The 24,660-nt window shown below is 48.6% G+C and overlaps 1 protein-coding gene across 2 annotated transcripts in view; it reads right to left on the bottom strand.

Annotated features, from left to right (window-relative positions):
* Vps35l (VPS35 endosomal protein sorting factor like) overlaps positions 1–21,951 on the bottom strand; it is a 110,793-nt gene extending 88,842 nt beyond the window's left edge. The window contains exons 1-8 of one of the 2 annotated variants that reach the window (XM_006985693.4): positions 21,586–21,951; positions 18,702–18,801; positions 16,601–16,768; positions 14,432–14,554; positions 12,859–12,883; positions 10,506–10,582; positions 8,998–9,126; positions 1,053–1,137 (exon numbers count right to left, since the gene is read on the bottom strand). In XM_006985693.4, the coding sequence (XP_006985755.1) occupies positions 1,053–1,137; positions 8,998–9,126; positions 10,506–10,582; positions 12,859–12,883; positions 14,432–14,554; positions 16,601–16,768; positions 18,702–18,801; positions 21,586–21,686 (808 nt within the window). In that variant the 5' untranslated portion in view covers positions 21,687–21,951. Of the gene's footprint in view, positions 1–1,052; positions 1,138–8,997; positions 9,127–10,505; positions 10,583–12,858; positions 12,884–14,431; positions 14,555–16,600; positions 16,769–18,701; positions 18,802–21,198; positions 21,548–21,585 lie in introns of those variants that run through there. The other variant, XM_042282476.2, reaches the window with a different exon arrangement.
* Between the last annotated feature and the right edge of the window lie 2,709 nt (positions 21,952–24,660).

The raw sequence follows: 24,660 nt of genomic DNA, 5'->3' as shown, positions 1-24,660 counted from the left end.
TTCAGGGACACAGGCAGAAGAACATGTCTAGGTGTGCCGCTGAGGAACGTGGCTGTATGGCAGTGCCAGTTCCTGAGACAGACACACGTGAGGGCAGGGAGCATGCTGGGAAGAGAGGCTGAGATTCTGCTATGGTTCAGATCTTCAATGTCTCTCCAAGGCCCATGAGTGGAAGGTGTGGGCTCCAGCAGTGTTCTTGGGAGGCGAGGTCCCTTTAAGAGGTGGAGCCTAGTGGCAAGTATTAAAGCCACCTAGAGCAAGTGCCCTTAAGGCAGTGTGAGGCTCCAGCCCTTTGCTCCTCTTCTGCTTCTTAGCCACGAATGAATGGATATGCCTGTCACACATTCCTGCCGCCCGCCACAGGCCCAAATCATAAACGGAAACTCCAGAACTTTGAGCCCAAATAAGCCCCTCTTCCCTAGCAACTGACTACCCTAAGTACTTGGCTGCCGTAACAGGATCCTGACAAACACACAGACCCTACAGGTACAAGTTTCAGGTGCCCTCGAGGTGGCAATGGAGCTGAGCTTAGCCAGGGCATGTGCTGCTGACCTGCCTACGTCATTCATCACTTTATTGGCCTATATGAAGATTAGAAAAGAGAACATTCTGGGTTTCAGTCAAGAGTGCTCCATGCAATGGGCTGGGAGGAATAACTTCTAAGGCACAGCACACAAACGGGACCCGGCAATTACTAAATATTTCAACCTGCTAATGCAGAGGACTGTGAGTGGTACACACTGTACACCTGGACTGAACTGCCACACTGTGACCTTTAAATACAGATAATTACCATGTGTCAATTAAAATAAAAACAAAACCTGCTACTTTGTTAAGATAAAATATATACACTATATATAACATGCTATTCTATATATAAAACCTTTTGACCTGACTTTAAAAACAGGAGAAAAAAAAAATCACAGAGCAGTCTGGTCTCCCTCATGATTATCAACCTACAGCCACAACAGAACCCAACCTAAGCACCACTTGTAACCACTTTCGGACAAAACAAATCTATCTCCTAGATACATGATGGCTACGGTACTTACCGAATGTATCAAGGATGTCGGTGATGAGGACAAATTTGCTTGGGTAGAACTGAATAACGCTCGTGTCTGATAGCAGCTTTGAACACTAGAGAGAGAGAACAGGAGAGAGAGGCCATTCACTCTGGTGCGTCTGACTTGGTGGGGAACCTCTGGGTATGGAAACCTAATGATCTCTATAAACAAGTAAACATACCAATGAGTGCCAACCCCTGTGTCAGCCTCTCCCAGTGCGGAGTTGGGACATTGATGAGAAAAAGCATCATGCTTTTCTTCCTTTATTTATTAGATGTTATGTACACGGGTGTTTTGCCTGCATGTGTGTACATGCACCATGCCTGTGCCTGGGTGCTGCCAGAGGTCAGAAGAGGGGTGTCTGATCCCCTGGAATTGGAGTTGTAGATGGTTGTGAGCCACCATGTAGATGCTGGAAATCAAACCCCAGTGCTCTGGAAGAGCAGCCAGTGCTCTTAAGTGCTAAGCCATCTCTCCAGCCGCATTTGTACTTTTTCTTTGTGTGTTCATATGTGGTATGTGTGTGTGCCTGCAGACATACACCCATGGGTGCATATGGAAGTCTATGGAAGATGTCAAGTGTCTTTCTCTATTGCTCTCCACCTTATTCTCCTGAGACAGTGTGTCCCACTGAGCCGGAAGCTACTGGTTTCAGCTAGGCTGGCTGGCTTGCTGTCCAGTAATCTCAGAATCTGCCTGTCTCTAACCCTCAATGCTAGGGTCACAGGCAAGCCCTGCCATGTCTAGCTTTTCTCATGGATGCTGGGGACTCAAGTCCTCTCCTGGCCATAGCAAGCACTCTGGCCCTGTGAGTCACCTCCCCAGACCTACCACTACACTTCTGACAAAAAGAACCAGAATGCTTACAAGGCCTCCTATAGAATGCCCTGGAAAGCTTGGCTCTGAGAAAGCCACAGGTTCAAGACTGAGGAAGACTTTTCTGGAAGAATCCTCCTTACCTGCTGAACCAGGACCAGGCTTCATCTCTCCAGCCAAGTCCTCTCACATGACCAATCCCTATACTAACTTTCCAGCCTGGCTACCGTGGGTTTATGTCACCATGGGAGGGATCCTCACAAGGTCTTTTGAAATGGTCTCACAAGCAAGTCTCCATGACTTCTTAAAGGTATGCCGATGATCGATACATACACACACTCCACTTGAACTTATCATAAAGGGATCAAGACGAGCCTCCAGAGACTGTGTTTCTCTGGAACTGTGACTGTCAATGCTGGCTGTACCCATTTTCCTGCAGATCACAGGACCACTGACATGCTCACAACACTGAGAAGACTGCAGCCACAGGGCTGAGATAAGACATCCGCTATAGCTAGAAAAAAGCCTTTCTGCTTATTTTATGTGTGCATCTGTGTGAGTGTATGCCACAAATGTAAAGGTGCCTAAAGAGGCCAGAAGAGGGTGACAGATCCCCCTGGAAGTGAAGATACAGGTGGGTGCGAACTGCCTGACATGGGTGCTGGGAACCAAACTTAGGTCCTCCAGAAAAGCAGCCAGTGCTCTTAACCAGTAAGCGATCTCTCCAGCTCCTTTTTAATTTAATTGGGTGAGCGTGTACACGCACATGTGTGCAGTTGTCTGTGGAGGCCAGTCAGGACATCAGATCCCCTGGAACTGGCCTTCCTACTTTAAAGAATTAGATGCAATGCCCTGAAGTTGTTACAAATTCAAAGCCAATGTAAGGCACCCAAGCGCTTTCCTGTGTCTTATCATCCCTCTGGTTGGTCCTCAATAAATAGGACTTGAAAACAATGTAGGGCATCAAGGGATGACAGTGGTGGAGGGCTTGCTGTCCAAGCCTGAGAATCTGAGCACAAATCTCCCAAACCCACAGAGATGACCGGGCATGGTCACCCATGTCTACAGCCCCAGCTTTGTGAAGTGGAGACAGATTCTGCCAGCTCACTGCCAGCCAGAATGCCAAAGCTGTGAGCTTCAGGTTCAGTGAAAGATCCCTAAAAAGAAATGAATAAATAAGATAGAAGCTTCAAGCGGTAGCACACTTTAATACCAGCACTGGCAGAGGCAGGCGAATCTCTGAGTTCGAGGCCAGCCTAGTCTACAAATCGAGTTCCAGGACTGCCAGGGCTAGATGAGAAACCCTGTCTTGAAAAATAATAATAGTAAGACAGACAGTGACAGAGGAAGACACCTGGAGTCCTCCTGGGGCTTCTGCGTGTCCGTGTCCATGCCTGCACAAATGTTCACACTTACCACATATTCATAAATAGTTAGTAAATTGGACATCAAAGAAAGGTCCATGAACATGCATTTCTGGTGAGCAGGGCATGCATGTGGTGGTCAGGACATATCCAGCAAGCTGAGGCCCCTGGGTATGTATTTCCACTCTGGCTCCGTCCTCCAGCATCTAAACTGTAAGAGTGGCCAAGTTTCTCCTGTGCATAACATGCCTATGCATAAACAATGTGCCTGACCTGCGGAAACCCTCTCCCAGCCCAGATGTTCAAAGGCACGGAGATGTGAGCTGTTAAAACAAGGATCCTGACCCCAGGGTGGCATCTGGATGTATACAGGATTCCAGCTCCTGCTGTCTTTGTGATCCTCACAGTCCTTTATGAGTTCCCAACTTAAACAATCACTTGGGGGAAATTTTAGGGCTCAGAGCAGGGCAGGGGGACCCCAAACCCAAACAACCCCAAATCCCAGAGACTGTTTGCAGTCCGCACCCCATGGTTCCCAGGAGTGACATCCCCACTTCTCCATCACTGCCTTGCAGGGGGCCTCAACTCAGGCAAGACCGAGAAGTCCAACAGAAGACTCCAAATTCAGGCCAGCTGGGACGTCCCAGACAGCTGTGTGCCGGCTGACTCCCTCCCGAGCTGGTTTCACAGAACATGTGTTTTAGAAAGGATGACAGGAACCAGATTTTTTTCAATCCCAAGTTAAAGTCATAATAACCTTTTGATGTAAAATTACCTTGTAGAACACCATTTTGAAGATATTATGGTTTTAAAGGTCATGGTACCATTTCCTAAGCCCTTTCTGGTGAGACCTGGGTGCTCTGGGAAGGGTGTTAAGAATATAGACTATCAGGCGCAAAGCTACACAGAGAAACCCTGTCTTGAAAAATCAAAAAAAAAAAAAAAAAAAGAATATAGACTATCAAGGGACGCCCATAGTCTCACCAGCCTGACTGCCTAACCATGAGCTGAACCAGGACATGCTAACGTGGACGGGGAACGCTCACAGGGCCTCAACCCTACACAAGCAATGGTGAGAGTGGGAGACACAGTCTTCCCCGGGGAAGACACAGCAATTGGCTATCCAGTGCCAAATGGTCAGCCCTGAAAACACACACAGAAGTTACTTTATACAGGCTGAGGAGGTTATATCTAGGAATAGATATGTAGTCATATACATATATGCATGTAACAACAATTAATGAAATAAGAGACCATAAATTTTAAAGGGAGCAAGGAGGGGTATATGAGAAAGTCTAGGGGGAGGAAACGATGAGGGGAAATGATACAATTAATTTCAAAGAATAAAAAAAAACCCTTGGGCTTGTTTTGTTTTGTTTTGTTTGAGACAGGGTTTCTTTGTGTAGCTCTAGCTGTCCTGGAACTCGATCTGTGGACCAGGCTGGACTCAAACTCAGAGATCCACCTGCCTCTGCCACCAGACTGCTGGGATTAAAGGTGTGCATCACCACCACTACCTGGCAAGAAATAATTTTTTTAAAAGCACAGACCCTCCAGGGAGCTGCTGGGAGATGAGTCAGTGAGTAGAATGCTTGGCATGGAAGCATTAGGGCCTGGGTTTGATCCCCAGCACTCCTGGAACAGCCAGGCCTGGTGGCATGCACCAGCAACCCAGCACTGGGTGGGCAGAGCCTGCTAGCCAGCCAGGAGCTAAATATGAAAGATAAAGGTTCAGTGAGAGACTGTCTCTCAAAATGAGGGGGAAAGCAACTGAGGAAGATACCCAACCAGCATCAACGTCTGGCTTCCACATGCACACAACGTACCCCCGTACATGTGTATACAACATACATGCACGGGCGCGCGCGCGCGCGCGCGCACACACACACACACACACACACACACACACACACACACACACACACACACACAAACACGTTCTCCAGCCAACACACCAAAGAAGCAGTACTTATAACCAGGGCCCTGTGAGGCTGTTACACCAAAAGGCAAGCCTGCAGCACGCTCAGTGACCTAAGCACACCTCGTCCACAGAGATGCCAATGAAAGCAGGCTGGGTGCAGCTTGGACATGAGGGTCTCTCTCACACAGCTCCCAGGCTCAGCATCACCAGCAGCACAGACTGAGACACAGGGCTATTCACTAGCTGACTGCTGCTGACAAGTTATTAAGACTGAGGTCAAACTCATCAACATTACTAGAAAACCACTGAAGTGATGGTGGGTATTCTGTTTTCTTTTCAATGAAGTATAATCCTAGCTGTTTGCTGGGAAGGTGGCTCAGCAGGTAAAGCCTGAGCTCAAATCCCCTAAATCTGAGGGCTCCTACAGAAAGACTGTAGGCAGAGAAGGAATCCCCAGGGCTTGGGCCAGCTAGCCTGGCATACAGAACCCAGGGTAATAAGAGACCTTGTCAAAAACTAAGTAGAAAGTGAGGACTGACACCCAAGGCTGTCTCTGACTGTCATATATGTGCCGATGCACACACACCAACACTTGCACATGCACAGGGGACTAGGCAGTGTGGAGGGCTATGGAGGGACTGTGTCTTTAACACTGCTGGTGGGAACGTAACGGGACAGCCATTTTCAAAAGCAGTTTGGTAGTTTCTAAACAATTGAAACAGAAACCCAACACCCACCCCAGCAGGGTCACTCCCAGGAATCCACCCAGAAGACAAGATGACATTACATCCACAGATTTATATGCACTATCCAGAAGATGGAACCCACAGGGCATCATCAACCATTTGCAGGTATACAAACTGTGGTGACACAGGCCACAGAATACTATTCAGAGGAACGTGGCGTCGACACACAACACAACAGATGAAACAAAAACACTCAGCTGGTTAGAGAAGCCACATGCAAAAGAGTATGTACAGAGTGAGCCTATCCTGTGGCATGCCCAGGGGTGGCATGTGAAGAGGCAGAAGACAGGCTGTGGCATTCTGGGAGGAGTATGGTGGTGGGGTCTGATTGCAGACAGGGAGTTAAGGCGATGAAGATATTCTAAATCTGGTTTGTGTAGGATACTTATACAGCTATAAATATACTAAAAGTCACTGTATTTCTTCTCTTTGGGGAGATAGGGTCTTGAGATGTAGCCTGGACTAACACTGAATTAGTCATCCTCCAGACCCAGCCTCCCCAGTGCTGGGAATCAATGTGTACACCACTATACCAAGCTCAAAGTCATTGAATTCTAGGCTTAAACATGTAGTAATTATGTGCTGAAAATTACTTTGATGGGGAATTTCAGTCCTGGGACAGAGCCCAGGTTCTCCATTCTCCAGCTAGACAAGTGCTCTACAAAAAAGAAAAAAGAAAGAAAAGAAAAAGAAAGAGAAAAAGAAAAAGAAAGCCTGTTGCAAAGCACACAAGGGGACCTTGCTTCTTTCCCTATACGCCATGTCTTTATCATCCCCTTAGGGCAACCTCCAAAAGCATGTAGAACTATTGCTACTTCTTTCACTGTTTTATTAAAAATAAAGCTTGGGAGTTAAATATTAGGGAATAGTAAAACCTGATAGATCCAAGGAGCGACAGAGAATCGATTATCTGACCCTGTTCCCACCAGAGCTTCTCTTTAAGTCCCTCCTTATTCCTTCCGTGTCCCTCTATCTTCTCCTGAGTCACCAGAAAACTCTATGGTCCACTCCAGCCAGCTGACCACGGGCAGTCTTGGAGCAACTTGGAGCAACAACACAAACAAGTCTGCAACTCACAACTCTAGGATCCAGCAGCTAAGGCTTGGCCAGACACTGTTTGACTCCTTCCCCAGCCAGTGGCCTCTGCTGGAGTCCCAAGTTCCAGGCTGCGGTCACTCTGCAGTGCACACACCTGCAGCTCTCTGCACTTGAAGATGCCCTGGTTTGCAGGCAGGATGAGAGGCCCTTTCTCCGGGAGTGTTTACTCTGTAAACATCAGGACATGGGAGAAATGGCCCAGCTTTCCTTGAGTCATGAAAGCCCAGGAAAGACCACCCTCCAGCACACAGACTCAACTTCAAACACTCTGAAAGCCACATGCACACAGCCCTAGCTCCAACCTCTCTCACAAGAGTCAGAGAGAAAAGCAAGTAAGTCCCTCTACCATGATGAGAAGTGACAGTGATGGCTGGCCCTCTGAATTGAAATGGCTGTTTCGGACACGCTGTTCCAAAAACAGTCACATGGTGCATGTGAATTCTCTCTTTGACCATGACCTGAGTACTTCTTTCAATTTTCTTAACTTTTGTACATGTATTTATGTATGTTGAGCGTATGGAGCGGGAGGCAGACCACTGTGTGCCATGGTATATACGTAGAGGTCAGACAACAACCTGTAGGGCTCAGCTCTTTCTTTCCACTGTGGGTTCTGGGGATCCAACTCAGGTTAATTCCAAGGGCCTCACTGGCTCTACGGTTTTGTTTTGTTTTGTTTTTCTTTTTAATTGAAATCACCACCACCACTATCATCATCATGAGACAGGTGTCCCTCAGCAGGCTATGTAGGCAGGGATGACCTTGCTCTTCCCACCATCATCATCATTATCATGAGACAGGTATCCCTCAGCAGGCTATGTAGGCGGGGATGACCTTGCTCTTCCCACCTCCACCTCCTAGGTCCTGAGACTGCAGCTACATGCCACCACACCTGGTTTGTGCAGTGCTGGGGATCAAACCCAGGGCTTCCTGCATGCTAGGCAAGCACTCTACTAACTGAGCCACATACCCAGTGCCTGACCAAAGTACTTTTTGCCAAGATAGGAGAATCTTCAGGGCAAAAGAGCAGAATAAAACCTTTTCCTGGGGATGAAGAGATGGCTCTATGGTTAAGAGCACTTGCTGATCTTCCATAGGATCTGAGTTCAGTCCCAGCACCAACAACAGATGGCCAACACTGCCTGGAACTCCAGCACTGGGGACCTGACTCCCTCTTCTGGCCTCTATGGGAACCCACACACACATGGTACATACACATATGCATAAATAAAAATAAATCTTTTAAAAAAAAAACACAACCTTTTCCTTACAGGACTGACTCCAAGAGACAGCAGCAGATCAACTAATGCATGAAGATGATTTACTGAACACACTTCTTCTTACAGTATGAAAGCATTTTCCTTTATGTCTACATCTTTAAAGTGTATGAGAGGGACATCAATCTCAAAGATTCCAAAGGCAACCTAAAAGACAGTTACTCAAACCTCAGTGTGCACAATCACAAATATGACAGCGGTTGTCCCAAGGCCTGTGTCCCTGCACAGCGCTGGGTGAATCACTAAATCTGTAGTCTAGAGTGACAGAGGTTCCTGAAGTCATGGGATGTACAACCTGCACTGCTGTACATGGTGGTCCCAGGATCAGTCATCTCACAAACAGATTCACAATCATGGCTTTTCAAAGGACGTCTGTGAACACACAAGAGATGAACCAGGGCAAGACCCTGAGAGAGGGAAGACTCTGAAAATCAAAGGAAGTGGAGTTTTACACTGAAAATTTAAGAACTGGGGAGCTGGAGTGATGGCTCAGTGGTTAAGAACACTGGCTGTTCTTCCAGAGGTCCTGAGTTCAATTCCCAGCAACCACATGGTGGCTCACAACCATCTCTAGTGGGATCTGATGCCCTCTTCTGGCATAAAGTTGTACATGCAGGTAAAGCACTCATATACATAAATAAATAATAAAATCTTAAAAAGAAAAGAAAAGAAAATTTAAGAACTGAAAAACCACAAATCCTCCCACGGCCTGACCTGGATGACAATCTTCAGAGCCTTCACTTTCTGATCCGAGGCCCAGGCATCCTTCAGGGACTGGTTGAGCTCCTCTATGCGGTTCACATAATCCTGCTGGGTCAGGTTCAAGAGCTCCTTCTGGGATCCCTGTGGGCAGAAGGCAGAAAGTGAGCACAGGAGGAAAGGAAAAGCCTTGACTGACCACCATCTCCACACAGAACAGCTGTGCTTTGCCACTCAGTGTCCAGCATCTGCACCCCCAGCCTGCCACAGATGAAGCCATGATGATCCTTACCAGCACTGCTGCTGCTGGGATACTGGGACTTATATCCTGAGGATCTACTGTGTGCCCGGCTTGGTACTAGAAGCTGTGGCATAAAGATTTTGGCTACAGAGATGGCTCAGCAGTTAAGAAAACTCACAGAGAACCTGGATTCAGTTCCCCACACCCAAGTGGTGTCACAATCAGCTGTAACTCCAGGTCCAGAGGATGCAATGTCCTCTTCTGGCTGCTTCAGACACCTGGCACATAAGAGGTGTATGTACATACATGCATGCAAACACACCAGGCCACTTAACATGGGTGCTGGGAATCAAACTCAGGTCCTCATGTTGTACAGCAAGCACGTGACAGACTGAGCCCTCTCCCCAGCTCTAAACTTACCAGATTTTAAGAGTTGGAAAACAAGCCAGTGTTACAGGATATCTGATCACACTGTGACCCCCCAGATTGCATTATTTACTGGAAAAACCTGTTTCTAGTTGTGGTGTGGCTCAGCCCTAGCACACACCTTTAATCCAAGAGTTTTCTGCTTGAATATTCTAAAAGGGATTACATAAAGTCAACCATAGGTCAAGAGGCGAAGCCAGAAGCCAGTTGACAGGAAGTGAACCCAGGAAAAAACCAGAGAGTAAGAGGGAGTCAGGAGGATGGATAGAGAGACACAGGAAGTAGGAGGGAGGGACTTTTCAGTTTGAGGAGGTTTTAAGGCAGTATAGGAGAAGAGAGAGGCTGGGACATCGGCTGAGGAGGGAGGTCAGCTGGGTGTTTTCTCTGCCTCGCTGAGCTAGCAGGTTTTCACCCCAACATCTGACTCCAGAGTCCTTATTGGTAAAATTGAACAACTGAGACTTGTTAAAAGCAATAAGCCAGTTTTTAAAAGCATACACAAGCAATCACGGGGTCCTGTGGGCCACATCCAATAGGCAGAGTAGCCCTGTGTAAGCAATGTTTCAAGGTTGATCTTTGAGCCACACAAAGCTGCTCCATTGGAGGTAACTCCATTTGGATGTTACTACTGAAAAGTCCCCCAGATGACAGAGGGATTGCTCCCACATCACAAAGTGAAAAGAGGCCTCCAGGAGAACCAGCTCACTTCAGGTTCCCCTGTGGCTGGCCATTATGCCTTAGTATCTCTCCCTGAACTAAATCAGGGTCCCAGGAAGCCTAGCGCAATGAGCCGCCACCCAGTCTGGCATTCTTCGGCAGAGGGGCTGTAGATGTGCCCTGTATGTGGACTGCTCACCTCCTCAAAGTCATCCAGCTCTTCCAGGCGCGTCCGAACCTTCTCTGACATAGCAGAAGCCGCAGCTCCAGCTCTGCCTACATGGGAGAGATATTGGTCAACAAGCAGTTTTCTGCTGTGGAATATCTTTCTGTACGCTGTGACTATGTGTTGCTCTGATTGGTTGATAAATAAAGCTGTTTGGCCAATGGCAAGGCAGAATAAGGTTAGGTGGAACATTCGAACTGAAGAGACGGGAGAAGAAAGAAGAGTAAGAGGAGACGCCAGCCCGCTGCCCAAAAAGCAACAAGATGCCAGCAGACCAGTAACGTCACAGCCACGTGGCAACACATAGATTAATAGAAATGTGTTAATTTAAGATAAAAGAGCTAGCAAGCAAGAAGCCTGCAATAGGCCATACAGTTGGCAATTAATAATAAGCCTCTAAGTGATTGTTTTGTAAGTGGCTGTAGGACCTCAGGGCCGGGTGGAACACAGGAAAACTTCCAGCTACAGTTTTCTCTTACACCCATACCCAGTATGAAAGGCATCTTCTTATGTCACCATGAACACGCCAGGAAACAAATTCACCTCAGAACACTGAGATGGTGAAAGAGGCTTCAGCTTCCTCACAGCTTAAGTTCTAGCAGAAGCTTTTCTCACCAGCAGGTGCCTCCAGAAGCAAAGTGGGTAGTCCCAGAAAGGTGAACTTCACGTATAGTATTTATTAATCACGCCCACTGTTTGCTTGTTACTAAAGGAACAATGCCAAAACTCTGCCATGCATAACATTACCAAGCCCTTACACTAACACGACAGCCCACTTCTTCATCTGCCCGGAGCGGGAAAAACATGCCAAAGGTCCCTCCCTTCCAAAGCAAACAGGCCTAGCTGTTTTCAGCCAGCAGCTGTCAACACCATCCCCTGCTGTGGAATAATCCTCTTGGACACTAAAGATTTGTCACTTGAATTGGTTTAAAAAAATTATGAATGGCCAGTAGCCAGGCAGGAAGTATAGGTGGGGTGACCAAACTAAGGATGATGGGAAGGAGAAGGGCGGAGTTAGGAGTCAACAGCCAGACACAGAAGGAGCAGGAGATGAACATGCCATGCTAATAAAGGTACTGCCACATGGCAGAGCATAAATAAGGAATATGAGTCAGCTTAAAATGTAAGCATTAGCTAGTCACAAGCCTGAGCTACTGACCAAGCATTTATAATTCATATTCAGCCCCTGAGTCAGTTATTTGGGACTAGGTGGTCAGGACAGGAAATGTTTGATTTACAATCCCCAATACTGGCAGGACCAGTGGATGTAGATGATAGATTGGAAGTCACAGCCCAGACAGAGGACAAGAGGATCTATCCAGACCACTGCTGCTATCCAACTCACCAACTTCAGAATCATCTCCTCATTTTCAAAGGGCTGCCCATGATGGGATTGAGGGTCACATGACTGACTTGGCCCTTGCTCTTCCTTCCAAATGAATACAGGATGAAATTGGAATATCCCCCAAAGGCCCATGTGATGAAGGCTTGGCTGCCAGCTCACGGTGCCCCGGGAGGTAGCAGAACCGAGCCAGCATTAGGAAGTTAGGCCATTGAAAATGTGTTCTTAAGGGGACCCTGGCCCCCTCCTCTTTCTGTTTCCTGCTTCCCATAAGTTGACCAGGCCTCCTCTGGCATGTGTTCCCACTACTCTAGACTGTGCCAGCATGGGCCTGAAGCCACAGGGCCAAGAATCCATGGACTGAAATATCTGAAACTGTGAGCCAAGGAAAACCTTTCCTCTTTTTCAGTGATTGTCTGGGGTATTTTGTCACAGCAACGGAACACTGGCTCACATACACAGCTACTCAGATTCTCCTCTCAGGCTCTGGTTTCCTGGTTCTGGTACAGACTGGTAGCGAGTCTATTATCTGCTAACATCACGGCAAAACTATTTAATTACCAAGAACTACACTGTGACCAACATGCCCAACAGAACCAACTAGAGGGAGAAATGTCTGATGATTATTCCAGCTCAGGATTATAAAGGGCTTGAGTTCATATATGTGGGAACCATGAGGAAGCAGCTCAGCTCACAGCAGTAGGGCACAAGATGGAGTGTGGGGAGCGAGTGTACCCCTGTAAGATGAGCATTCACGTATGAGTATGGCCCTGTCAAGGACCCCAGTGCCTCAGACCCAAGGAAATGGCAAGACCTTGCCTGGGTCTGAGTATGGATGCTGACAAGTGTGTACAGAGTGTATCAACCACAGGGCTCTCCTCCCAGATGGCTGTAACCTGAAACTGCTCCCTCTACAGAGATTAGCTAATGGTCTCTTCATTCCGTTATACATGGTAAACTTGCCAATCAGAACATTCATCTTACCTTTTTCTGATCCCATAAACAGATTCTGCAGGAACAAAGAACAATAATGAAATTAATGGTTTTTCTATTTTTTATTATTATTTTCATTTTGTGGTTGGGGATTATGTACGTGTAAATGCTGATGCCCTCAGAGTCAGAGGTGTGGGATCCTCTAGAGCTGGAGCTACAGGCAGTTGTGAGCTGCCTGACATAGATGCTTGGACTTCAACTCAGGTCTTGTGGAAAAGCAGCAAATACTCTTAAGTATTTCCCTGTCTCTCTAACTCCAAGGCTGTTTTTAGTCTAAGGCAACAAGGCCATGGTTTGCCCACAGAGCAAATGAACAGTGGAGTGTATATTCAAAAATAGAAGTTGTAGGCTGCTAAAAACTACCTAAAACTTGAACTTCAACTCATGTTTAAGGTCTCTAAGTGAGCCAACAAATAGCAAAAATTTTGATATGCTAGCAGCACTGAGTACTAGACCCATTTTGGGCATCCTTAAATCAGAGTTTCTCAGCTGTCATGCTCCTGCCTCATGGGTTGTATAGCTCCATTCTGTGGGGTCTAGCCTATGCACTGTGGAGTTTTGCAGTCTCTCTGGCCTCGGCCCACAACATGCCAAACACACACTAGAGTTTTAACAGCCAAAAATAACTTTAGACATTTCCAAATGAAATGACCCCCAGGGGTTAAAAGTACTGATGACTGAGAAAAGCTTCTCTGAATTAACCTATGCATTCAAGAAAATAGAAAAAAAAAGTGTTCAATAACCAATCAGTTCTGTCATTCTGTTCAGCGTGCCCAGTGGAGAGGAAGGAGAGTGAAGTGCTGGGGTAGAACCTCCCTAACAGTCAGATGGCCATGAAGCTACTCTGCCCAGCCAGCCTCCCTTGCGGCTATGTACTATCTATCCAAGGCCCCCTCCAAAGCCACAGGAACTGGAGTGCCCAGGGGACTGCCAGCAGGCCTCCTTAAATGGGAGGGGCTACATCTTTCTTCTACTTTCCTTCTATCAACTTACACATGAGGCGACACTAGAAATAGCAGAGGAGACAAAAAGACCTGGAACCTGGACCTTGAAGTCCAGCCCTGGACTCCCCACCTCTGGACCTGTCCTCAGAGTAAGGAGAGACAGAACGTTCTTATTGCTGTCCAAAGGGAGAATCTGGCTTATAAGCACTGAGCCTGACCTTAACTAATACAGTACTGACTGCCCAGGGTGGGCACTGCTCACCTGAGCAGGTACTCCTGATGGGAGTAACTTGCCTGGGGCAAAGGGAAGGCCTCTACTTCACATATGCCCCAGAAAAAGCCAACTGCCTGACCCACTGTCCACTCCAAGAGCAAGCCTCCAGCTCTAAGAGGGACCCAGGAGGGAAGTACACCCTGTCCTCCTCTCTGGGTGCTCTCTTAACTCACCCTCCCGAGGGCCCCACACTGCCAATTCCTCTTCTGAACTAGCTGCACCCCTAACTCTTCACACAACTTCTTAGAAGCCAATTAGCTTCTCTCCCAAACAACACTGACACAGAGGGGGACGCTCCAGGGTCTGGAGCTGGGCCACTGAGCCTGACATGTCACTAGGTACTCACGATCGACAGCTTCTCCGTGGTCGTGTACCGGGCAAGGATCTCTCCCCGTTTGTTGGCCCAGGGCTCAAAATCAGGTCCCACAAAGGAGCTGTCATCCTTATCACGTTTCTTTCTGGAGCTGTCCTAGAGAAGGCAGGGAAACCTCTTCAGGACGGAAGTGTTTGTTGACACTGTTCATTTTGTTTCTCAGAACTCTGAGTGTGCTAGGCAAGCACTTTACCACTCAGCTATACTCCAGGCCCAGCAATACTGTTTTCTCTTCTCTTTTGGTGTGTGTGTGTTTGAGGGGGGCTTTTGAGACAGGGTTTCTCTGTGTAGTCCTGGTTGTCCTGGAACTCACTCTCTAGACCAGGTTGGGCTCAAACTCAGAAATCCACCTGCCTCTGCCTCCCGACTGCTGGGATTAAAAGTGTGTGCCACCACTTGGCCACAATATTGGTTGGTTGTGCGTGTGTGTGTATGTGTGCATGTGTGTGTGTGTGTGTGTGTGTACAGGCCAAAAATCAGCCTCAGAAGTCACTCCTCAGGCAATCTTTGAGGCAAGGTCTCTCACTGGCCTAAACTTTACCTATTGGGCCAAATTAACTGGCCAGACAAGCCCCCAGGGACCCCTCTCCCAGCACTCTTAGCAAGTTCTTCACACAAGTTCTTGGGATCAAATTCAGGTCTTCATGCTTACAAGGCAGAGGTGAAGATGGGAGCCCTGGGCAATCCGGCAAGGTAGACTAGCCAATCTGTGGGCTCTGGGTTTAAGTGTGAGCCTCTTCCTCAACATATCAACAAGTAAGGTGGAGAACAATCCAGAAAGACACCTGATGTTGACCTCTGACCTCCAAACACAAGCAAGTGTGCACTTACACACATCCTCCATACACATGTAAACACATATCCAAATGCATCCCACAAGCACACACATACAAGATAAACTTTTTAAATTGAAACACAGAAATAAAAAGCGCCCCAGGGGCTGGAGAGATTACTCTGGGGGAAGAGCACCCACTGCTCTTACAGAACACCAACATGGTAGCTCATAACCATCTGTACCTCAATTCCAGTAGATAATGCCTTCCTCTGACCTCTGCGGGCACACATGCAGTGGGTAAATACACACACAGGCAAAACAATCACACATACAATAAAATAAATAAATCAATTGTAAAGCATACTGAAAAAAAAATTTCCAACAGTCCAAATAGCAGAAAATTAAAGTAACTGTTAATAGCCAATCAGGGAAACAGGTGAGACTCAGCACTGTTGGCAGGAATACAGACCACTGAGGCCCTTCAGAGGATGGCTCAGGGGCAGCACTCAGAACAGCGCATGTCCACTGCCTTCATCCAGTGGGGAGCTCCCCTGTGCAGACCCCTGCACACAGGCACCAAGAGGTATATATTTAAAAGACATGGTGTGCCATCAAAACCAGCAAACACCCTAAGCGCCATGGAAACCAACAAAGAAATCAGAATATAATGCAGCCATACAAACTAACAAGGCCACAATATGCACAGTTCTCTAAGACATACTGTCAAGTCAAAATATATATATATATTTTAAATGAAGGGAGGCTGGGGATATTGGAGTGTGCTCGGCTGGTAGACTGCACAGAGCCCTGGCTTCAATCTCTAGTACTGAACAAACTGGGAGTGGAGCCTCATACTAGTAAACCCAGCCTTTTGGAGGTAGAGACAGGAGGAAGAGACGTTGAAGGTCATTCTCACCCAGGCCAGTGTGCATGACATGAAACACTGTCTTTAAAAAAAAAATTAATTTAAGCCGCGTGGTGGTGGCACGCACCTTTAATCCGAGCACTTGGGAGGCAGAGGCAGGTGAATTTCTGTGAGTTCGAGGCCAGGCTGGGCTACAGAGTAAGTTCCAGGAAAGGCACAAAGCTACACAGAGAAACCCTGTCTCAAAAAACAGAAAACAAAAAACAAAAACAAAAAATGTATTTAATTAACAAGTAAAGATATAGAGACCTCACAGATCTCCCCCAGCCTCTCTCCGTCAACACATTTAATCATCACTTAGAACACAGGTATGAGGATGCCCTCAACTGTCACAACCAGAATGCCCCAAGGCATTCTTCATGAACTTTCAAACCGCCATCCCTGCAGGTAAGGACCTGACTGACACCCAGAGACCTGCTGCTGGCCAGGCAGTCGGACTTACTGTGGCTGTTGCTGTGGCTGCAGGGTCTGAGGTGGCTGCAAACATGGACAGGGGGTCAGTGCCATCTAAGACGCTGCTCAGAGGGTCGACCACGGAGCTGGAAGAGGAGGAGGATGTGGATGAAGTGCTTCCTTTCCGGCTCACCTTCTTTGTCTTTGACTCAGTGACCTGTGAAGAAAGTTGTACAGTGGAGGTCACCTGGAACCTGCACCAGGTGACAGTCAACCAGGTCACTCTGTCTTCCTGTGGAAGCCGGAACGACCAGTCACTGGGGCAGAGGGAATGCTTACGTTCTGTGACCAATTGACATGACACAGAATCTCCCTCAGGGCAGCTGGTCCTCAGGAAGGCAAGTCATGCCTAGGAGCTAGGGATGACTTCAGGCCTCATTCCCACCCTCCAGGGAGGACAGAGCCAGCAACAAAGTTCAAAATAATCAACTCGACCACTGAGTGTCTCCTCCTACATGAAACACCTCACTGAAGGCACTTGAGGAATATCTGTGACGATGAACAAGGATGATAAACAATGGAGGCGGCAGGGGGGTCATGCCTAGGAGGCAGAGAAGCTCTGGGTCTTCCCCCACGTGTCTCCTGGAACACCCTGCCTCCAGCTGGCCATCAGGTTCTCCATACTGTCCTGACCAGGAGGGCTTCCCTGAGCTCTGCACACTGCCTCAGCAAATTAATGGAACCCAAGGAAAGATGGCAGGACCTTTATAGAGGTCAGGGGCCCAGGGCACAACCCAGATTTGGCCCTAGTAACTGGCGTGGGGTCTGGTGCTAGCAATCTTTAAGTAGAGTCGGACTCAAAGCGCCCCCCAAAGCTGGTGTCTGCTGAAGAACGGCTTGCTGTTATCTGGTAGGTGAGGTCACAGAAGTGTTATGCACTGGCTTTTCCTGTCTGGAACGCTGTCAGAATTGGATGAAAGGTCACCCATTGGAGGCAGGAGAGCAGAAACTGCTCAATGTGTAGACCCACCCCATAGCCAGTGGCAGACTGAGACTACAGAAAAGACGTCTTCTCCATTGTGGTGGTGAGTTTAAGTGTTCTTTGGTTTGGTTTGTTCGCTCGTCTTAAGACAGAACCTCACTGGGTAGGCCAGACTAGCCGAATGCTTGCTGTGCAGCTGGAGCGGCACCACAGGGCTGCTTTCGGTTTGCTCGGGATACCGAACCTGATTCCTGCTAGAGCAGCAAGGGCCTCACTGCTGAGCCATCTCTCCAGCCCTGGGAATAGGCTTTCTAACAAGGCCACCATGCCATCTGCCTGGCAGCAATGTCTAGGTAGGATCACAAACCACGATGTGACTACCACCCAGTGTCCAATGTTCCATGACTGAATATTCAGTAAAAATCTCTGCACTTGTCTTGGGGTATGGCTCAGAGGTAGAGCACCTGACTAGCATCTATAAGGTCCTGGGTTCAAAGCCCAGAACCATCAAAAGCCTAAAACTGCATCTGAGCTGACCAGTATAGACTGTCATTTCCTGAGCTCCAGTGGACGGCTCTTGACTGGGTACTGTGAGTAATACAAGCATTGGATTTATTTTGAGATAGCTTCATGGAGCCAAGATGACCTTGACCTCTCGCTCCTCCTGCTCACCTCCTGAGTGTGAGGATGTCAGGTGTGGACCACCAAACCTGGTCCACATGTGACAAAAAACACCTAGGAGGGTGTATGTAGCTTATACAGAAATTTGATATCAGGGCCTTGCAATGGGGAGGGTTTGGGTATCTGTGGGGTACCTGAAGCCAATCTTTCCAGGACACCGAAGGACAAGGGGCAGCTGCACCTGTTAATAAGAGTACTCACATAACAGAGAGGGACCGGCAGGCCTCTTGCCTGCTTTCATTTGTTTGAACTGAAGAGTCTAAGATGCTCTTCAAGACAGCTCCACCCCACGACCCCCACACCCCCTGGTGGCCAGAGTGACTCTTTGTCCCAACAGAAAGATCAGGAAGCATCTAAACCAGGGGTCCTGGCCTTTTTCCCACAGCAACTTCAAGGACATGAAGGTGGGTTGATTCGAACACGCGAAAGCAGTTACCACTAGACCAAGGCACTGGGCCCTGATGCAGGGAGCCTGCACACAACTCACAGTGATGGGCTTCAGCGGGTGGTAGTCCCCACACTCCAGAGGCACTGTCTCCAACCTGCTAGACGCCAGCTCCGCCTTGTAGTTCCTGTTCCGGGAGTGCCTGTGAACAGAAACACATTTGGTGAATCAGAAAGGTGACACCAGTGGGTGACCGAGACCTAAAACTGTTAGCTGGATCCCACTGACAAGGGAGCAATTTGGAGCATAGAATGTTGCTAGTTAGAACAACATAAAACACTAAATAAAAACATGAAAATTATTTTATTATTGATTTGAGTTCACTGTGTAGCCCAGACTAGCCTGAAACTCACTAGGCGGTTGAGCATGACCTTGAACCTCCTGATCCTCACACCTCCACCTCCCAAGCTTTGGAATTACAGGCATGCCCCATCACCTCCTGTTTATAACATGCTAAGGATGAAACCCCAAACTTTGTGTGCTAGGTAAGCACTCTACCAACTAAGCTACACGAACAATGTTCAAGCCGTCTGAAGGTAAAAACTGGGCCAACAAATCCTGGATCTGTGAGGGCAGATCCAGTGCACAGAGGAGCTCACCAAGAGCCCAGCCGGTTTCCCCAGTGTTAGCGGAGGCTGCTGGGAGGCCAGGCAGCCAGAGTCTAGAGCAAACCTTCCGGAGCTGGACAGACCCAGCAGGGATCAAGAGACCTCCTGCAGCTAGAAAATCACAGCAGGGCGCAGGGGACCTCCTGGAGCTGGACAGACAGTCAAGGGGACAGACACAGCAGGGCGCAGGGTCCACAGTGAGGGCTTGGGGGAGGTGCCCCAGAAGAATAAGTGCCAGAGAAGCAAGAAAACGCCCAGGCTGTGCAACTGCAAAAGACAACTAGAGCAAAGGAAATGATACGAATAGCTTCACCAGCTCAGAGTTAAGAAGAGGAAGGATCGGTGAGCAGGGTGAGGAGGGTGAGGAGCCAGGGCAGAGGGGGGAGGACATTAACCCAGGAGCGGCTTGGAGAAAAGGCCTGGAAGCCATCCCAATGGGGAGGAGGGAAATCTCTCTTCAGAGTCCCCCCAGCACACACATTGGATCACTAGGCCTCACTCCGGGGAGAACCTCTCGGGTGGCTTTGCCCACAGTTTCCTCTTAGCCACTTGCGACCTGCTGATGGCAGGTCTTTGCTGTTCTGTCCCACTCACTGTCTGTGCGGCCAGTCCCTCCCCTCTCCTACAGCAAACTCCTCCGCTGTGCTGGGGCGCCCCCACCGCTGCCACCACCACACACACCGCCTTAAGTCAGACTTTTTCTCTCACAAAGGTATGCGCACCCCCATTCCTACACTCCAGAAACGGGTTCTCGTGCTTACACGGGCCAATCCCCTCCTCCACTCTCCCTCTTCTGGGGAAAGAGCAAACTCCAAGAGGTCAGGAACTCTTTGGCCACCAAGTCCCTAGAAGTCACCCAGCAGGCTTCATGACCTCTGGTCAACGCTTATTCCATGTTCTCAAATCAAAACTAGACTTGGGAGCATTAAATGAGAGGCTGCATGCTGAGCACTCAGCACACCCTTTGACAAATGGGACCCTCAAAGCAGAAGCACACTTCCCATGGGCCTCATCAATTCCCTCATCCATCCATAGGATCCACTGTGGGCCTACAATCACCAGGAAGATGGACACAATTCTCTTTCACTAAGGACCACGAAGTCAGTGGGCAAAACTGAAAGATGAGTGAGCACTACCACACAGAGAAATGTTTAGTGCCTGCCAGAGTGGGAAGACTACAAAGACCCTAGACACGAGCAGAGCTGTGGCCCCTCTCGGTACTTTATCAAGAGAACCGTCAAAGGTAGAACCGTAGTGGGCAGAGGTGCTAAGAGCATCTTCCTGGAGTCTTTCATTACAAATTCCAGGGGAGTTCACTGAAACCGGATGTTTCTCACTTGCTGCCCCCCCCCCCCCCGTTCTCAAAAGGGCCATTTGACCAAACCAGCATGCACAGTGACAGAAGCCCCGGGGAGTGATCTAAGAGCGCCACAGCACCCACGCTGCTGTGCTGTGTGCTGAAGGGGGCTCTTAAAACTCTGCAGGAGGGAATGAGGCCAGGCCAACATAAAGCAGGGGGTTGATGTCGATCGTGCTCAAGGCCTAGGGCTGCCACTTTCATGCTCATAACTCAAGCACTGTAAGCTACCTGCCATCATCTGAAGAGGAAAGCCGGAAGAGTAGCCCCTGAGATGTACAGGTCTCCAATCCTGAACCTCGTTACCATCAGCATATCTTGTGTGGGCTCTTTATTGACGCAAATCACCTGCTACCTGAAGATCACCTCACTTCTAAGCCCAAAAAAAGCCCCCGTACTTTGGCACACGCTATTCCTTCCTGCTTGGTGAGTTCCTATTCATCCTGCAAGACCCAGTTGGAGGCTCTTCTTTGCGTCTTCCTAAGCTGCCAGTGGGGCTGACTGACTGCTCCCTCCTTTGGGCTTGTCCAAAACTTCCTTTGGACACCCTTCTTCTGTGTTCAATTATACTGACCGCTCTGAAGCACGTCCGAGGGTTCTGCACATAGTAGAGTGAATGGCCCCACTTTACAGATGGGAAAATCTACTTTAAGTGCGCTGAGGAGCTCAGGAAACAAACGACCGTGTCTCCTGGGGGCCGACCCGGAGCGAGTTCATCCCCTTCCCCAGAAGCCCCAGGACGTGCCAACTTCTCCTAGGGAAGCAGAAGCCTGGGACCGAGCAGGCATGAGGCGGAATCGCGGGGAGGAGCAGTGGACTGTCAGCGGCTCTGCTCTTCCGCAGTCCTGACAACCCGGGCAGGGATGGAGATCACTGACTTCCAACAGGGATGACTGCCCACCCACGCAGAGACCCGCTAGGGCGGCCCCTCCCCAAAGCCCACTCGCCGGCTCTTCCTTACCAGGGAAAGACAGCCATCTTCCCAGTCACATGATCGCTTGTTCTCCGGGGCCAGCCCCTTTTCTCATGTCCGAAGAGGCTCGGCCCCGCCCCGGCCGCCATTATTGTGAAGGGCAGTTTCCGCTCTGAGGATCCTGAGTTCCGTCATCCGCCATGATTGTGATGGGCAACTTCCTCTGGGTTCCGTTCCTCCGCGTTTGCGCAGGGCAGTCCCCTCACAAACCCTAGCTCCGTCATCCTGCTTGATTTGTGTTGGTGTTCTATTTTGTTAACAGGGACCCACTTGCCTCTGCCCCCAAAATGGAACTAAAGGCCTGCATCAACTCGCCTGGCTTAAATCACATGTATGTGTACGTAGATGTGCCACGGTGCACGTTGGAGGTCAGGGTTTAACGGTCAGGTTTTGGTCCTTCCTTCACTCGAACTCAGGTCATCAGGCTTGGCGCTAGACGCCCTTACCCTCTGAGCCATCCCACTGACCCGCCAGGACCGTAAGAGGCACGACTGCTACTGGCTGCTTGGGCCGCCTGCGCCCTCTAGTGAGAAGTAAGTGTGTACACATCCATGCCTGCTGAGGGACAGATCACAAGAAATTCAGTAGTGAATTATTTCATCCTTTGGCTTGGGTTCTCTCCATGCTTCGTGGGGGTGAGGCACTTTGGGCATTCTTTTCCCACAGCTGACAACATGCGTCCGAATATAAGCAAGAAATGTTGACCACAGAATTTTGGCGGTCCTGTTTTGTGTTTCCTTTTTTTTTTTTTTTTTAATGGATGAATTACGATATTGTGATAACTCTTAATTGTATTCAATGCTCTTTGCACTCTCTCTTCTTAATAGAAACCTCTGGAGTATCTATCTTTAATCACTTGTTTTTGGAAAACTAGAGTTCAAAACTAGTGAGTGCTGGTATTCTCAGTTAACTCTAATAAGAATGGGTTTTAGACTGGGGAAATTACCAGACTCCTCATACCTTCCCGGTTCTACTCCCAAGTGCATTTCCTGAAGGAGAGGCCTGAACACGATCTTATGAGTTCTGGAAAAGGCAACTGAATATACTTCAGCTACAACTGAGTTTTGCAGAGTCCCAATTTCTTCCTCTGTGAAACTGAGGTACTGCGATGGTAAGGTCAAAGGGGGTTATCATAAAACCCGTCTGGGGTCGCCTCTCAGAAGCCAGGATTAAGGAGGCAGGCAAAGGTCGGCCTTTGTTCTCAGGGCCTTCTCTCTGTAGCAAGAGCTGCCAACCTGTCCAGAAACTGCAGAATCTGGGCTGGAGAAATGCCTCATCTATTAAGAGCTCTTGCTGCTCTTCCAGAGGACCCAGATTGGATTCCCAGCACTCACATGGTGGTTCACGCCATCGGTAACTCCAGTCCCAGATCTGATGTCCTCTTCTGGCCTCCACAGGCACCAGCTGCATGTGGTATAGAGACACACACAGGCAAAACATTCATTCGTATCAAAAACATAATTCTAAAAAAAAAAATTTTTAAAGAAACTGGAGAATTGAGGGCCATGGAGAAGCACTGAGTGAAGAAAACCAAGTTTAAAAGGCAGCATTTTATTCTTTAATTCATTTGTTTGCATTGTTGTTGAAACTGGTCTCATCCTGCAGCCCTGGCTTAACGTGAATTCAGTGACCCTCTGCCTTAGCCTCCTAGGTGCTGGGATTGTTGGCATGAGCCATGGCACTTAGCTTCTAAGAGTGTGTGTGTGTGTGTGTGTGTGTGTGTGTGTGTGTGTGTGTGTGTGTACACATATGTGCAAGTGCAATTGCTCATGTTTGTGTACGTGGAGGCCAGAGGTCTGTATCTGGTGTTTTCCTCTATTGCTCTCCAACTTACGTTTTGAGACAGGGTTTATCTCATTGAATCTGGAGCTGTGTGACTGGTTGGCTGGCCAGCAAGCCCTAGGAATCTGCCTGTCCATACCCCCCCACCCCCCCACTCCCACCCCAACCCCACACACAGGTGCTAGGGTTGCAGGTGCACAGCCTGTTTGCCAGACTTTGACATAGGTGCTAGGAAAGTCTTCGTACTCGGGCAGCAAGCATTTTACCTACTTAGATCGCTCCCAGATTCTTAATTTATATGTATGGGTGTTTTTCCAGCATGTATGTCTCTGCACATGAACCTGGTGCCTGTGGAGGCCAGAGAGGATATAGGATCCCCTGAGACTGGAGTTGGACAATTGTGAGGCCACCAAGTAGGTGCTGGGGACCAAACTGGGTCCTCTGGAAGACCAATGCACCTAACTGTTGAGTCATTTCATCTCCACAGTCCTAAGCTTATTTTTAACTGGTATATGACAGGTCTGACAATTCTTACCCTTGTTACAGAGTGATCAAAGAAGAGATTGCACTATCCCAAGGTCTTCGTTTTTTCAAGGTTTTGGAACTTGATGTTACGTCGATTATTGGTGCTGGGGGTGGAACCTGGGGCTTAGTGCATGCTAGGTATGCTGGCTGGTTTTATGTCAACTGGATACAAGCTAGTTATCTGAAAGGCAGAAATCTCAATCGAGAAAATGCCTACATAAGATCCAGCATTTTCTTAGTGATTGATGGAGAGGGCCTAGCTCATTGTGGGTGGTGCCATCCCTGGGCTGGTGGTCCTGGGTTCAATAAGAAAGCAGGACGAGCAAGCCATGGGGAGCAAGCCAGTAAGCAGCACTCCTCTGTGGCCTCTGTACCAGCTCCTGCCTCGAGGTTCCCACCTTGTTTGAGTTCCTCTCCTGACTTCCTTGGATGATCAGTGATACAGAAGTAAGCTGAACAAAGTCTTTCCTCCCCAACTTGCTTCTGGGTCATGGTGTTTCATTGCAGCAATAGAAACCCTGACTAAGACACTGGACAAGCACTCTCCCAACAGCAGCAGCACTGCTTACTTTCACAACTGTTGCTTTTCATCACGGTTGAACATAGACTGCAGGGTGCTCTTAAGTCAGTGACCGCTGATGGAAACAGTCCCTTCATTCTTATAAGTTAGTACATTGCAGCATCAGTGATTCCCAGTCATTTTCAACAATGATGAGAACATGAAGATAACATGAGCTGCGTGATCAGAGGTGTGTG

Source organism: Peromyscus maniculatus, chromosome 1, assembly GCF_049852395.1.
Source record: "Peromyscus maniculatus bairdii isolate BWxNUB_F1_BW_parent chromosome 1, HU_Pman_BW_mat_3.1, whole genome shotgun sequence".
In the NCBI taxonomy this organism is placed as follows: Eukaryota; Metazoa; Chordata; class Mammalia; order Rodentia; family Cricetidae; genus Peromyscus; species Peromyscus maniculatus.
Note: the sequence above shows the minus strand (reverse complement) of the source record. Positions and strands in the feature narration are given on the sequence as shown.